The 16,839-nt window shown below is 43.1% G+C and overlaps 2 protein-coding genes across 3 annotated transcripts in view; one reads left to right on the forward strand and one right to left on the reverse strand.

The window, feature by feature from the left end:
• Positions 1 to 16,839, forward strand: part of CHURC1 (churchill domain containing 1) — a 417,546-nt gene that overhangs the window by 8,135 nt on the left and 392,572 nt on the right. Inside the window, exon 4 of one of the 2 annotated variants that reach the window (XM_060620062.3) lies at positions 4,902 to 7,331. The exons of the other annotated variant lie outside the window; for it this stretch is intronic. Within the exon in view, the coding sequence (XP_060476045.1) occupies positions 4,902 to 4,994 (93 nt within the window). The 3' untranslated portion in view covers positions 4,995 to 7,331. Of the gene's footprint in view, positions 1 to 4,901; positions 7,332 to 16,839 lie in introns of those variants that run through there. 2 annotated transcript variants of the gene reach the window in all.
• Positions 11,183 to 14,172, reverse strand: GPX2 (glutathione peroxidase 2). Its single transcript, XM_060620057.2, has 2 exons — positions 13,951 to 14,172; positions 11,183 to 11,642 (listed from the first exon to the last, which is right to left on the reverse strand). The coding sequence occupies exons 1-2, from the start codon at positions 14,170 to 14,172 to the stop codon at positions 11,292 to 11,294; spliced, it is 573 nt and encodes a 190-aa protein (XP_060476040.1). The 3' UTR covers positions 11,183 to 11,291.

The raw sequence follows: 16,839 nt of genomic DNA on the forward strand, positions 1-16,839 counted from the left end.
TAGAGCCCTAAATGAATATGAAGATTGCCCTGACTGAGATATTATCTATCATAGCTAGACTTTGCTCTACCTGATTTTCCTTTATGACTGAACACAGCCATTTTCAAAGCTGCCCCAGAAATTACTCTGGGGTAGGAAGAAGAAGATAGAGGAAGATGGCTTGTATTCACAATGCCTGGACAGTGTGAAATTCTCTTGGAAAAAAAACTCAACTCAAACTAGGCTACCTCATCTTCTCTCAACACCTGCTTCCTTCCACCTGTATTCTGTGTCCTACAATCAGATTAGTTTTCTGAAAACAATGCTTGAGACCACCTCTTTGGCCTTTCCATAGTTCATTTTAGCTACAGTGTAATATCTTAAGCTCCTTGTTTCAAGGTTCTCATGGGGCTGGCCCATGCTCCCTTCCCTTATTTCCCCTGGTCTCTGGCTTACCACACACATCATTGCCCTAATTCAGACTCTTCCTTCTGTCCCATTAGAGAGGAAGATTCTTATTTATTCCTCTCTAAGGGCTACCCTTTCCACATGTCTTCATCAATCTGCTCTTTGTCTAGCATCATCTTTGTCTTCCTGGGATGTAAACCATTTCTTACATTAAATGTACTTGATTCTTCACTTATTAAAAATAAATTTAAAATGTTTTCATTTCCCATACCTACATCTTTGACCTACTAGAGTAGGTCTTTAACCTGTTTTCCTTATTTCCCTGTGCTCCTCGAAACCACCTACAAATGGGTTTTTATGGGGGCACCTGGGTGGCTCAGTCGGTTAAGCGTCCGACTTCGGCTCAGGTCACGATCTCATGGTCCGTGAGTTCGAGCCCTGCGTCGGGCTCTGTGCTGACAGCTCAGAGCCTGGAGCCTGCTTCGGATTCTGTGTCTCCCTCTCTCTCTCTGCTCCTCCCCCGTTCATGCTCTCTCTCTGTCTCAAAAATAAATAAAAATTAAAAAAAAACCAAAAAACAAAAAAAAAAACAAATGAGGTTTGTTTTTTTTTTTTTCAACGTTTTTTATTTATTTTTGGGACAGAGAGAGACAGAGCATGAGCGGGGGAGGGGCAGAGAGAGAGGGAGACACAGAATCGGAAACAGGCTCCAGACTCCGAGCCATCAGCCCAGAGCCTGACGCGGGGCTTGAACTCACGGACCACGAGATCGTGACCTGGCTGAAGTTGGACACTTAACCGACTGCGCCACCCAGGCGCCCCAAAAAACAAATGAGTTTTTATGTTCACTTCACTAAAACCGTTCTCTCAGAGGTCTCTTATCATGTAGCCAAATCATGTGACCTTACGTCAGTCCTTAGCTCTTTTGACATCTTTTGTGGGTCTGGTTTTGTCAACCATTGTTGTTTTTGAAGGATTTCTTCCCTTCAGGTTCATGGTGCCAGATTTTTTTTCTTTCTTTTTAAAATTTTTAAAAAAGATTTAAAAAGAAAAAAATTTTAAAAATTTTGAATCCTCTTGCTTTTTCCCTGGTTTCCTTTCCTATTGTTCACTGATTTCCCCCTGAATTTTGGTCTCTTATCTGGAACCTTCTCTTTACTTTCTCAAATAGTGAGCACATGCACGCGCAGGCTCACTTGAAACCCATCAGCTGTCTCCCAAATGTCCTTCTGTAACCCTAACACCCTGCCTACCCTCCTTTCTTCCTTTGTTTCTCTTGCCTTTTGGCCCTGCTGCCATACCTCATGTCAAGGACCATACCCGCTCAAACCTAAGTTACTGCAGCAGCCCCCAAACTGTAGTTCTACACACTGCCCTCAAGTTAATCTTGCTTACACATACCGTCTTGTCACTCCTGCTGCTCCGTATGGGATATGCTTGCTCTTTCCCTATCACTGTCCTTATTCATGCTTTTTCCTTGATTTGACTAGTCCGTTTCTCTACCTTCACATCAACTAAATCTTACCTCTTTCAAGCAGAACTTAAATTCTCTCTCCTCCTTGTTCACGATAGTCCAACCCATACTGCTTTCTCCCTTTCCTTGTACGGGGACTGACTCATGTGAATAGCCACTTGGGAACTTCCTTCTTAGCCTGCCTGGCACAAGAACTCTTTGTTCTCTGCTTCAGTAACCTACTTCCTTGTCCCCACCCTACGCCAGCCCCCATTTTACCCAAGCAATAGTTCAGGTTCAAGGTGGGATTCCCACCATTGGTAATGTTTTGTTTGTTTTGCTTTGTTTTAAATGTCTTATGGGCAAAAGTAGGTAGGATAGTGTTTTAACCTCCACTACCCAGCTTCAGTTTGCTTTGTTTGTATCTCACCATTACCACATCCCTACAGGATTATTTTGAATCAAATCCCAAATATATCACTACTTCTTAAATATTTCAGTACATATCTCTAAAAGATAAGGATTCTGTTTTTAAAATAACCATAATATCATTGTTAAAGTGATTTCTGATGGCACAAGTAGTGGGGGAAAGTAGAGACAGAAGTACAGACTTTAAAATGGAAACGACATTGTAAATGATTACAGGTATCCTTTGTTTTTTTTTTATATCACCCTAAAAACCACTAAAAGGACTGTGTGTTTGCCTCAGGAAACAAAAGGGCACCTGTGAGGTTGCCTTCTGTTCCTCTTTGGACGAGGGAATGGGAGGACTTGGGGTCAGAAATAGCAGGTAGTAATAGAAGAAAAGAGCCATGGGACCCTCAGAATAAAACAAAGGATCTGATTTTACCCAAAGGTAATTCCCCACAATCCACCCTTTCTTCCGAATCTCTACCTCTATGCTTTGCCCAGGTGGAGCCTTTGAGGGTCTCCATGAATGACTGGGAGGAATTCTTACTCTCCCAACTTGGCCAGTTTTGATAAAAGGTGTCCTGACCCTGGCAGCACAGGGGGATGTGTTCCTGGCATTCCAAGCTAGAATTCTAGACGTATTTTCCCACCGAAGCACTGCTCTGTATGGTTAGATTCTGTAGTCTTGTGCAATATGAATTTAAAAGACTCCTTGGAATTTCCTGGGAACCTAACTGCTATGTACAACATTTACTTCTATGGGAAACTGCTTTTGAATTCCAAATAATTGACCTATGGTGAAATTTGGATTCCAGACTACCTATAAATTAAAGATTATAGGTGTAATCAGTGTTACTTATTTAATAATCTTTCCAGATTATACCACGTGCTAGGTTTTTTCTTGTTCCCAAGTTAGATTGTAAATTTTGCAATGTCAGACCTTGTCCTTGTTTTCTCTCATGTCTGCCAGTGCACCTAACACATTGCAAAACATTTAAGCACTAAATAAAAACTTGTCAATGGATACGTTGGTTGAAAATTCAAGATGTTTGTCTAGCTTTGCCCATTTTCCCATTTTGACTTTATTATTGTTTTCTTCTTCATTTCCAATGATAGGTTGACATCCTACTACTAGTAATGTCTGGCAGGTGAAAGCAGAAGTATTTGAAAGCAGTAAAAGACCTTGTAGAGGGTGGATTTTTATTTCATTTTTTAATTTATGAGACCTGTATTTGTTCTCTAAGCTCTGGCCTCTGTCTCTATTGTGTGTGTGGAGTAGACTTCAAAATTAAGTGTGGTCTTTAAGAAACAATCTTTCCATTGCCACAGCTAAGCTCCCTGCTGAACTCACTCATAGGAAATGGAAATCCAGTTGTCTAGGTCTGAGTGTCTGAACCACCGTCATTGTTTATCTCTGTGACCCTCTAGTGACTGTCTAGACCCATGAAACACAAACTGCCTTGACTGATCAATTCCCAGACAGCTTAACAATCTCAGTTGGAAGCGTGGAAATACTAATAGATTTAGCATTAATATTTGTTTTCTTAAAGAAGATAAAGAGGTTTTTAAGCAAAGGTTTGAAAGGAAATATGTTTATATAGTTTATTCTAGAAAGAGATAACTGTAAAAACAGGACTTTGCCCTAAGAGTTTTGCCTAAAACAAAATCTCTTCTGTCACCAGGCTGGATATTTTTAAAAATTTTAATCCAAGTATAAGTTAACATACAGTGTTACATTAGTTTTAGGTGTACAATATAGTGATTCAACACTTCTACACATCACCCACTGTTCATCACAACAAGTGCCCTCCTTAATCCCCGTCACCTATTTCACCATCCCCCACCACCTCCCCTCTGGTAACCGTCAGTTTATTCTGTGTAGTTAAGAGTCTGTTTCTTGATTTCTCTCTGTTTTTTCCTTTCCTCATTTGCTTTGTTTCTTAAATTCCACATGTGAGTGAAATCAACTATATGGTATTTGTCTTTCTGTGACTGACTTATTTCACTTGGCATTATACTCTCTGGCTCCATCCATGTCATTGCAGTTGGCAAGATTTCATTCTTTTTTATCAGCCTGGACATTTGTTAAGCCCAAGAAACATAAACTTCTTAAATAGATCAAATTCCAGACAGTTAGCTATCTAAATATGAGGCATGACATACTAGTGGATATAACATAATTATTTATTTTCTTAGAGTTGATAAAAATAGTTTTTTCAGTTTGGGACCTTTCTTTCACTTTAAAAATCGTTTTTGTTGCTTAGTAGTCTTAAGTAATCTAGAAAGGAACAACTCTAAAAACAGGAATTTGTCTTTAGGGAATCAGATTGCTTCACTACCACTTTAAATAGCAGCACTTCTAACCAAGCCCAATATGTGTTTTAAATCCAAGATATAGCCATACATTTCCAAGATGACATTCTTGTATATGTAGTAAATAGAGCATCAGCTTGTATTCAATTTATATAAACAAAAGACTTCAGGATACACAGAATAAACCTAAGACATCCCTGGTAGGGGTTGAAGAAACTGATATAACGTACAGAAGGAATATCCACTCCATTTTGTAGAGAATAGCTTTACCAGAGTAAGTTATGGAGTGTCTTTCTCCCTGTTCCTCAATGTAATTATGCACTTTATCTTGTTCTAGGAGTATACCATGCTGTGTCTGTTATGTGGCAAAGCTGAAGATACTATCAGTATTCTCCCTGATGACCCTCGACAAATGACTCTGTTATTCTGAGGATCCCTGCAGTTCTGTAGTAACTATGTTGTGTTGGTTTACAATATAGCAAGCCTGATGGTTTGTCTTACTTAGTTTATAATGGAAATTAGTTGCGTATTTTTTTCTGCTTAGACTTAACTATCCTTAGAAAGAAAAAGTAATTTAGGGGATTATGCTGAGCTCCTCTGCTAAAGTTCCCAGTTCACATCAGAATGAAGCCAGAATGAAGAATCTCTGTTAGAAGTTATATGGCTGGAAGATATAACTAGAATGGGAGTATACCTAATGCCCACATCTTGGTTCCAATAAAAGGAACCAGGACTCCTTGGAAAAGTGATTGATTCTAGGACGAGGGCAGTAAATATACAAGATGAGCTTGGAGCATTTTGTGTCACAAAGAAAGTGCTCAAAAAAACCCCTCACAAAACACAATGATTGGGAATATGTCAAAGGGGCAAAAATGCCAACTCAAGGAGCTCCCTGTGACCAAAGTTGGAACAGTTTGAGCAACAGAATAAAGTAGTATTGGATTATAATCCAAACTATAAATATCTATGAGTCCTTACTGATATAAATGAATGATTGAATAAGTAAATACATGAATTGGAAGAGTAGACAAATTGCCCATGCAGAAGAATTTGAAATAATGTTATGTAGATGTTCCCTACTCCTCAAGTGTGGGTTATAAATAGCAACTCCCGACTGTAGAGCAGAATCGGGTAGAGTTGAGCATGCAAAAGGAGAAAAGTAACAGTGGGAAAACCTGACAAACACTAGCTCAGCCAAGTGACCAAGATTAACATCCTCAGTGATCATCCTGTTGATAATAACATGCACCCTTGATGTGATATGATGGGAGGGCACTTTGCCTTTGTGGTCTTCCTCCCAAAAACCCATAACTCCAGTCTATTCGTGGGAAAAACAGACAAATCCCACTTGAGAGCCATTCTGCAAAATACCTGACCTTTACTCCTCAAAATTGTCAAGGCCATTAAAGACAAGTCTGGGAAACTCTCACTAAAGAGACATGACAACTAAATGTAATGAGGTATCCTGGATGGGATCCTGGGACAGAAAAAGTGCGTTTGGTTAAAACTAGCAAAACCTGAATAAAGTGTAGACTTTAATTAACATAAGTAAATAGAATGATTTCAGCTGCTCCAAAGAGATCTTAGAATATCTCACCTTGTGTAGTTGAAAGAACACTGGCTTGGGTGTTATAAACCCTGGAATTTAGGCCTCTCTCCCATTGGTAACAGTATAACCATTAAGCAAAGTGTTACTCTGGTCTTTATTGTCCCATTTCTATTAGATTAGGCTAATAAAAATTGATATTTTACTTCCTTCACAGTATTGTTAGAAGATCCAAATGAATAATGAATATAAAATGTGTTGGAAAGCATATAAAGTACTAGATGCAATGAGATGGCTTTGGTTGATTCTTCTCAGTCTGAGACCAAAACTTAAAGGGTCAGGCATTAGAAACAAAATTGTTTCCTCTTCATACCCAAGAAATTTGGAAATTCTGAACTAAAGCTTTGCTAAAGTGAGGTGAGCAAGGTGTTCATTGTTGATACCAGAGAAGTTTTGTTGTATAACAGGAACGCTAATGCTGAGGTTTATTGAGCACTTACTGTATGCCAGGGCCTTTTTAAACGCTTACTTCATCCTCATTAACAATTCCATGAAGTAGGTACTATTGTTGTCCCAATTTTAGAGCCAAAGAAACTAAAGCACAAAGAAGTTAAAGGAGCTTAAGGTCACACAACTAGTACAGTGACTCCCTGTCAACACTCCTGCTCGGTACACACATGAAGTCTAAGGGTCTGGCAAGGTTAGGAACAAGTTAAGACTGTCAGTGACAGCACTCTGCGGAATCTAGGCACATCAGACCAAGATTTGTTATTCAGCAAAGTTAAGTCATCTGCTCCTCAGGGATCAGTTGTGTTATTCCTGGAAGATGTTTTCCACTTTTCTGCAAATCTATATCTGACCTGCTGAGGAAATCGTTTGGTGAAATGGATCCAGAAAGCAGAGAAAATGCTTCATTACTTTAAATAGCAGCACTAAGCCCATTATAGCCTCTGAATTGTCCCTTCTTGGAGTTTGCTAATGCTTCCAACTTAGTCATTTGGAGTTCAAGGGTATGACTTTATAAGCCCCTACTGATATCCTTGTCTTTTACAGACTGTATAATTATCTATCTGTTTTGGACTATATCCTACAAAATTTAAAACATAAGATCCTATCCACATATGTCATTATTAAACCAACCTTGTGCTGTGTTTTGTGATACTTTCTTTATCTTCTAGAATTCTTCTATGGGTCTAATCAAATAAAGACCTCTTCAACCCAGTTCCACTGAATCCGTACTTTTCTGTTCAAATAAAGGGGAGCCAGGCAAAAACATCAGTCTTTACTTTCCTTCCTGAGATACAAGAAAGAAAAGAAATCACCTATAGATGTAATTGGGAAAGTGGGCTTATTCTGGCCCCTCATTCTTGGTCTACTTGTTCCATGATGTATAGATCTGGAGTCTGCCTACTTAGGCTCTTGGAGTTCAAAGCTCAACATGTTTGTTGTGTTGTTTTAGCTGGCCAAGTCTTTCTCCAATGGTCTTGGGTTCTGACAGTACTAATTAATTCATATATGATATATTCTGGGCACAACCAGATATGATTCATTACTTATAAGTAATTACTAAGAGTTATATGTTTAGTGTTTTTTATCAAGGTATCAAGAATTCTTTCTGTTTTATCTTTTTTGTGAGCCAGGTTAAGTTACTTCACTGAATTTGAGACTCTCAATTTTAGGCTGTGTGTTTCTTGACTGTAGTACAGTCTCTATGGTAGATACAGTGTGGTTGGATAGAAAGGAAACCAGGAAACTTAGGTCTAAAATTAGCTTTGCCACCTGCTCATGTTGGGACACTGGGCAAGTCACTGAGTGTACATTGGTTCTCCGATGGAAAAATAGAAATAATCATGCTTTCTCCAGAGAGTTTTAAATCAAATGATATAATGTAAGTGAAAATGATGAAAATGATTTTAAGTTGTGCAATGCTGTTACAGGCAACTATCAGTGGTCTTTATGAAGGCACTTTGAGATGGAGGGAAACACTATCATGTTGTGATTAAGAGTACAGGCTTTAGGGGCGCCTGGGTGGCTCAGTTGGTTGAGCATCTGACTTTGGCTCAGGTCATGATTAGCTGTTCATGAGTTTGAGCCCTGCATCGGGCTCTGTGCTGATAGCTCAGAGCCTGCTTGGGATTCTGTGTCTCCCTCTGTCTCTACCCCTCCCCCACTCGCACTCTGTTTCTCTTTCTCTCTCTCTCACTCAGAAATAAAGGGTACAGCCTTTATAGTCAGACTGACCTGGGTTTAACTTTTCAACTCTTCTACTTAGAGCCCTTTGTCCTTGGCAGGTGTCTTGCTCAATTACCTTCTCTTTAAATAGAGACAAAAATTCTTCATAAAATCAGTATGAGAATTAAGTAACCTAAGATATACAAAGGACTCAGTGCAGTGTATGAATATAGTAAATATTCAATAAATGATAGTTTGGATGACAGTTGTAATGGTGATTATGAGAAATCAGATTTGATGTCACCAATTAGAGTTTGGCTCAGTGTTTCTTAAACTAAGGAGACATAGCTGTGGGAACATAGTCATAGAAATAATGAATTTTAGTCTTTGTCCCTTGGTTCCCTAAAATCATTTACTCCCAAGCTTTATTTTTTTGTTCAAGTCCTCAGAGAAGCGATTGTCTCTATCCCTCCTCTAAATGGAGTGGCATTACCTCAGCTCTTCGGGAAAGCTTGTTTATGACACACCTCCCTGCCTCCTGAGTGCCTCTAGGGAAATTTGATTAAAAGATTGAAAGTGGTTGATTATATTAAGCTTTGCCATGTCTGTTTATGACCATAAGCTGATACTGCTGAGGCTGTAAAAGGAGACAAGCAAGATGAGGAATAAAGGAAACAATTTCTCACTTCTTTTCATTTTAACAGCACAACTAAAGATTTAGTAAAAATGAAATGTCCTTGTAAGACAAGTTCCCCCAGTCCGGCCCTCCCTGTTCCCTCCTGGGCCAAAATGGTCAGGTCCCTTCTGAAGCAGGGAGCATTTCCCCTGCCCAAATGAGGAGCCCTTTTCCTAGCATTATGGCCCTTACTGACTCTCTCTGCAAAATCACTTCTGTAATTCCTAATCCTTTGGGAATCTTTAGATAATTCCTTCAACTTGAGCCTCAAGGAAAAGACCCAACACATATCAGGCATATCAGGCCCTAAATTGCCTGTGGCATAATGCCAACATCCAGGATAGTTGCTCTGTTACTAGACATAGCAATAACCTATAGCACTATCGAGATGATGCACAAATCATACTAGCCTCCAATATGTATTCTGTACTTCTTCAGAGAAGTGATGTATCCCTGCAGTTATTCCTCTAAAATCAGTGCCTCGTCCTGCCCTCAAAAAACCCATACCCCAGCTGTTGGCTTTAAGAACAGGAATCTTGAAAGGCTTGTGTTTCCAAGAGTCAGTGTAAGGGTAGCCTTAATTTAGCAGAAGGCCCTGAAAAGCATGCCAGGGGATTCCCACTGTAATGCTCAGGTTACCCTTTTTGAAATAAAGCACCGCAGATGACATAGCTTTAACTGAAGGTCAGACAGGGAGGATCTTTAGCCTGTATTCCACATTTACTTCTCAGATGATGCAGATGCTTAGAAAATAGTGTAGGGAACATAACAGGAAAGGGATTTCCCCCTCAGCATTGGGGTTTTTAAGCAGTGTGTCCAGTTTGGAGAACTGTCCCTTCAGGGCTTCAGTGAAAAAAGTAAAATGTTCCATCTAGTGGTCAAAGAAGGAAAGGTAACGTGAGAAGTTTCCAGGAAGACGTTTGTAAGGCAAAGTGACAGGGCAGTGGCCTTTCAGCAGGTGTCTTTTCTAGAACATGATAGGACCTGGCCTTGGAGGTGTTGGTGCCTTTTGAGTATGCCTGTGCTAGCTGAGGAATCTGAGGCACCGTCCTTACAAAGCCATTTGGCAGACCCCTGTTCTCACAGAGAATAGCTCTCATGTTGGCAGGTTATGAACAGTCTGACTGTCTGAAGGGAGGCCCTCTTCCATTCCCACCCTCATGGAATTGAAAATGAGATCATTCACGTCTAAACCAGTTTGTCTTATGCCTGAATTTGTGAACATGTGAGTTTGAGAAAGACAAGGGTGGCATGTGAACTGTAAAAAGGAGCAAAGGATCGGGTGGCTGCCTGGGTGGTTCAGTCAGTTAAGTGTCCGACTTCAGCTCAGGTCATGATCTTGTGGTTCACGGGTTCGAGCTCCTTCTCGGGCTCTGTGCTGACAGCTCAGAGCCTAGAGCCTGCTTCAGATTCTGTGTCTCCCTCTGTCTCTGTTCCTCCCCTGCTCGCACTCTGTCTCTCTCTCTCAAAAATAAAAAAGATTAAAAAAAATTTTTTTAAAGGAGCAAAGGATCAAAAGCAAATGTTACTCAGCAAGGCAAGGAGAAAAGGGTAGGTGTTCTTTGTGTTCCCAGTAACTGCACCCTCCATACCCTTGCTGTCAGTTAAAGTTGACCAAATTAATGTCCCAGCAACATCTCAAAGTGCAGGTCATGCATAGTTGGCCCAGAACCTACACTGATAGCAACAGCTTCCTGATTGGAGTCCTCTAACGAACCTCCCAGTATACCGCACGGAAGGACCGCTGACTTTTCCTTTGCTTTACCTCTCATCACCACCCTTTGCCCAGTTCTGGAGGAGCCATAGAGTAATAGTATAATTCAGATTTCCCGCAACTCCACTTGCCACAGCAGACCCTGACCAGACAGTTATTACGGTGTCCCCCTGATAAGAGAGCCTCCCTCTATCAAGCCTTTGTGTGCTGCCAGCTGTCTGGCCCACCTGTGGTTTTGTACCATCCCTCTACCCTCTGTCCGGGAAGAAGACACAGAGAGCCCGGCCATTTCCACACCTGCCCTTTATTGGACTCATCTAGCAGGCTGGCTCCGAGCCCTTCACACTCCTCAGACACCGCCCATACAGTTTAGGAAGATGCCATCATTCTGTGAAGGCTCAGATCCACCCAAGTCTTGAGCTCCAAGTAGAATCACCAACCAGAAGGTTGGGGGGAGGGAAGGGAGATAGGCAGACCGGAAAGGCAAGGCTCTTCAATGAAAGGGGCTGATCCCAAGGGAAAGCTTTGGTCCAGCAGTATCTCCTGAGGGCATTCTGAATCCTAAGGAAAGATACCTAAGGGCTGGATGGAATAGGTCTGTGTGCTGAGAAGCTTGTGTCTATATGGCAACTTTGAGGAGGCGCTTGATGTCAGGCTCAATGTTGATGGTAGGGAAGGTGCGACTGTAGCGGCGGAAGGGCTCCCCTTCCGGCCCAATAAGGAACTTCTCAAAGTTCCAGGCCACATCTGAGCGGCGTACCGGGCTCCAAATGATGAACTTGGGATCGGTCATGAGGGAAAATGGGTCATCATACGGGTAGGGGAGCTTGTCCTTCAGGTAGGCGAAGACGGGATGCTCGTTCTGACCATTCACCTCACACTTTTGGACAAGGGTAAAGGTGGGCTGGAATCCACCCCCAGGGCGCACATACTTGAGACTGTTCAGGATCTCCTCATTCTGACAGTTCTCCTGGGGGAGGAAAAAGACAAAGAGCATGGAAGAGGGAAGGGGGAAATGAAGGATCCACAAAAAATCTTTCACCCTCCTATACGCCGTTCCCAGGACTATTCTTTTCTATGTAGCGTTTTTTTCCTCTGTTCTTTCTCTTTCCTTCTTCACTGGCTTTGTCCTACTCTTGACTTGGAGTTTTCCCACTCACAGCTGTTGTTTGATGGTTTGCTAGGCCATTCCTGAAAGTCCTTGCGGTTCCTAGCTTGGCTGTTCTTAAAGTCAGTGATTTAGCACTTTGAACGATTCTTTCTCTCTCCAAACTACCCTGGACAGTTTTTAGGGTATCTGTCTGAAACTTCAAGGAACCTTGAGTTCAGAGCAGGAGACAGAAAGGGAAAGAAGGCTCAAGTCCTACCACCTAGAACTCTCCCATCCACTACCTACACACAGGCACTCACACACACGTCCTGCCACCACCTTCCCTTTCCCTCTGCCCTGATTTGCCTCCATTTCTCCTAGTTATATGTGAGTGTGATAGCCTCTGCCTCCATCCTGCTCATATAAATGGGATTTATAGCTTCTTGCTTTCATCTTGCTTTGTCCTAGATCTGAAGTGTAAGTAGGAGGAAGCTTTGGTGAAGATGCCATCCAAGGAAATCTGGCTTTCAGGTGCCACAAAGGCGAAGCGAGTTCGAGATAATAATGAATGTACTCTAAATGGAATTGCTCAGTGACAAACAGGGATGAATTAAATAGGATAGAGTGTTTAGGGTTCTGGAATAGGCCAGGGGAAGAGAAGTTAAGGAAATAAGTGCTTGAGGGCTAAAGGTTGTGAATGTGTAGTTATCATTCCTTTTGCTTCTAGACTGCTATCCCAAGACTCCTGCCCCCCACACTCACTGTACTCAGCTGTGAATGCTTTAGCTCTGAACCTGCTACCCGTCTTTCCCTCCCCAGGGCCATCCCTGTCCTATTCCCACTGGGCATTCCCCGCCCCTGACAACTCCAAAGGCCCTTAGAAACCCTTATTTTCCACCCCTCCCCCTGAGTCTAGGAGTCAGATATCTCCCTGTGGGAGAAAGTTCTTGCCTCTGACCTGCTAGAACCAATCGGTACAGTCAGTTCCAGGCCATCATGACATCTTGAGCCCAGGGGTGATTTCTATTAGACTACTTATCTCTTCATGCAAATGGCTGACTGGCTACCGGGTAGGTTATGGATTCCCTCCAGCCACTAGCTAGCCTGAAGTGATGGTGTAAAGGGTGGAGGCACCTCTCAGGCCGAAGAGATACTCCTAAAGAGGTTTTGCCCTTTCTCTCGCCTGCCCTGGCCAAGCCTAGAAACAGACGGAGACAGGGAAGGAACAATGAAAGCCGTGATGGTTCGAGCTCACATTTGTCACTAGCCAAAGACACTTCAGCCTTCCTGCTTGTATCCCTGCTAATTTCTTCCTTGCCTTCACGCCGCTGTGAATCGAACTAAGGGGGTTATAATTAGAGGGTTCACTTGAGGACACTCTGCCTGCTTTTGCTGTTAAAATAATAAGTGAAAATAGAAGAGAACTTGAAGTGTGTGGGCTGAAGATCTATAACTTGACCCAGTAATCAGAAACAGAGATTCGATCCAAATGGGACACACACACACACACACACACACACACACAAATCAGAGCCAGAGAGGTGCATGTGATGCCCAGAGGAAACACGTGCATATTGTAAACCCTTAGCTTTCCACCAAAATCACCCTCCACTTGGCCGATTTAAAACAAAATCCTTTAATCTAAATAATACAGTTGCTTACACTTGCATATTACCTTGTATTTTTCAAGGTATTTTTGTGTATCTTATCCTCTGAACCTCCCAGTCATCCTGTGAGAGAAATGATACTATCCCCCATTTACAGATGAGGAAACTAAAACAGAAAAATCAAGTGACTCTTTGTAGGGCACAGAGCCACTAAATAGCAAAACCACGTCTAGCTGGAACTTAAGGTGCCCTGGGTCAGTCCAATCCTAGTTTGACTGTCGATCTATGTCCTCCACTCATCCATTCAGCGGATATTTAATGAGTGCCCTCTCTACAGTGGAGAGAGAAACAGACCTGGTACCAGCCCTCATGGAGTGTAATGGAAAGACAATAAACAGTGTTTAAGCATAGTTAGAACCACATACACTTCCCCTTGGTATTCACATGTACCTAAAGACCTGGATTAACAAAACATACCTGTGATTCCAGACACTCCAACACACGGTCATCCTCCCCCTCCCCTTAGCCTACCAAAGCTTCACCATCCCACCTCCTTGGGTACAATGCAAGGGACCCCTCACCTGATGTCCAAATTGATTGCAAGGGAAGCCAAGAACCACCAGGCGCCTGGGAAAGCGGCATTGCAGCTCGTTGAGCTGGGTGAAGTCCCGAGTGGTTGTGCCTCAGAGCGAGGCCACATTCTCAATCAGCACTGCCCTGCCTCGGAACGTATTGAAATCTACCTTCTCCCCATCCAGGCTGATAGCGCTGAGGTCGTAGAAAGACTTGGCTATGTAAGCCATGGTGAAGGTGCAGACTGAGACCTGCAGAATGGTGTGCGCCCGCTTAAGGGTCTGTTAAAGGGGTGGGGAGGAAGGAGGAGTCTGGCCGGACAGGAAGGATTTCACAATGGGGCTTTGAGCATCCCCAGGATGACTTAGCAAAAACAGTCACCCACCTGTAAGTGCTGTTTCAACGAGGAGGTTGCTCCTCCTATTTACAGACTCTGAACAAAGCCACCTACCTGCCCCACCCTGCTGGCAACCTGGGAAGGGCCAATTTGATATCTATGTGCAAACATGAATAATTCACTACTTGCAGGAAACTAGAGCCCCAAAGGTCAAATGGGGAGGAAAAAAGGGAGGGAGGGATGCAGGATTGACTCCGACCTGCCCCAGCAAGTTGTTCTCACTTGGCACAGACGTTTATTGTCTGCGGAGGGCCAGGCTCTGAACTGTGCCACTGAGAGGTCAGGGTCTGCCTAGATCTGAAAGATGAGGAAGAGAATTGGGATACATGTTCCCTCAACTCAGACTACAACTGAAACCTATATATTACTGTGCATGTGTTTTTCTTTGGCTGTTGCCTTCCACGGGCACAAAATCAAAGGGACCCTTAGGAGGACAGTGTGATTTTCTAGAAATAATGGCTTTCAGTGGCTCAGCTTGCACCAGGCAGAAGAGATGAAGTTTGTCTTGGAAAGTCTTTCAGTGAGCGATATTACCGGTGCTGGAGACCGCCTGCGCCCTTGCCCCTCTGCATGGCACTGCCCATGATACCTCTGCCTTCCACTCTGCCTCCACAGGGTCATGCGGCTGACATCAGTCATGGTCGGGGTAATGGTGAGGAGTCACAGAGCAGGTGAGTTGCTCCAAGGGCATGAGCTGCACCTGCCTTCTCTCAGACACTCAGTCCCAAAGACTGCTCACAGCAGGCTGGTGCTGGTCATTCCCCCACGGAAGGAAGTGTGCAGGGAGCCAAAGCTTCCATGGTTCTAGACCGAGTCGGGCCACCTATGTTTTCAGCCCCAGATATGCAGTGTACTGCAGGACATGTGAGGACCTAAGGGAAGAGCTAGTGTGCTTCATTCTTCCAAGCACCTACCAGCTCAACAAATTCGTGTTTTGTTTTTGTTTTTTTTTTTTTAATGTCTGGATTTCTCTACCGGTAAAACTGGTAATTAGACTCTACCTGGCTTTGGGATTTTTAGAGTGTTATTTCAATAACAATGCAAATGCTTACTAGAGAGTGTTTTCACAGGTACATGTCCATTGGGAACTGTCTTCGAGAACAAATAAGCAAGGCTTGGGAGCAGCTGGTATTGAGAATCTGATTTGCTGAGAAGATGGAGGAACTAGTCACCAGGGAGTGTCCAGCTTTTCTGGCTTTTGTGGCCTGTTCCATAGGTCTTTAGAGCCCATGGGAACCTGTGTCTCTACTGACTGCTCCCTAAGAACAAGCCTCCATTACTTGAGTGGGAATGGAATCTTTGGCCATTAAAGGAGGCAGGAAATGCAGAGTGAAGTGTGTCTCTCCCCGCCCGCCCCCCTGCCCTTCCCCCCCCCCCCCCCCCCCCCCCGAGACTGGGTAGAGTTCCTAGAAACAGCCCAATAAATGTTCCTACCAGGCCACGGAGTCAGAAGAACTTGGCCTTGACAGTGGGCTGAACTTCAACATGAACTTGCCAGGCTTATCTGCATGCCTGGAGCTTTCCCAGTATTCTCTAGGCATCTGGACATCTCTTATTGGCTGCCCCTCTGGTCCTCTGTCCAGGAAGACCATGGAAGTTCCTGAGCTGAGTGGGGGCTCCCTCTTCCTTAGGGACACGCCATCCCTTTTCTCCAAGTACAATTTAGGACCCTTTGTCATGCAGGCTCTCACCTTTCATGATTGAATAAAACTGATGAGACTCTCCTAAAATACTTTGTTTCCAACTTTACCTCAAACTGGCTTGAGTTGGAGGTAAACTCAAGAAGCTTATTACTTTGGACATGCACTAACAAGTGTGTGATTCCCATGGCTTTCCGCAGTAGTTGTTCTGGAAACTGCACTGGCTTAGAAGGCAAAAAGTCCAGGTAGGTGATGGTTCTCAACTCTGGCTACAAATGAGAATTACTTATCAGGATTTTTCTACATAGAGATACTAACGCTTTTCCCTCCAGAGATTTCAATTCTAATGTTTCCAGCCATGACTCTGCCACTGTTAGATGAGGCCCTTAGGCACCTGTTTCCTTATCTGCTGAATTTAGATAATCACTCTCCTGATCTCCCACAGGTATGATTGTTAGGATGGAAGAGATCAAGTATTGCAAGTTTTCTATAAACTATGAAGTGCAGGTGAAGATCTTAAGCTACCACCAGCCTGCCTTTTTTGACTCCTTCTTCATTGTATCCTGACTCCCATTTTCTACCTCCTCCACCAATTGTGTGCCCCAAAGTATAGTATTTGGCACCCCCAGGTCCCCAAGATCACAGTCTGCCTTGCTTCCTTGGAGTATCCAATCACAGGACTAGGACAAACTTCTGAAAGATTACTTAATCCCTCCTCATGCTTTCAGGAAGGCTTGTTCCTGTCCATCCCATACAGAGGAGAACGTTCTTGGCTTTAAAGGCTCCTTCAGACATAGATATTCAGCATCCTCCCAGTGACTCAATCTTATTTCTGCACTGTAGGCCCACTAGAGAGCATT

This window comes from Panthera onca, chromosome B3 (assembly GCF_046562875.1).
Source record: "Panthera onca isolate mPanOnc1 chromosome B3, mPanOnc1 haplotype 2, whole genome shotgun sequence".
NCBI classification, from domain to species: Eukaryota; Metazoa; Chordata; class Mammalia; order Carnivora; family Felidae; genus Panthera; species Panthera onca.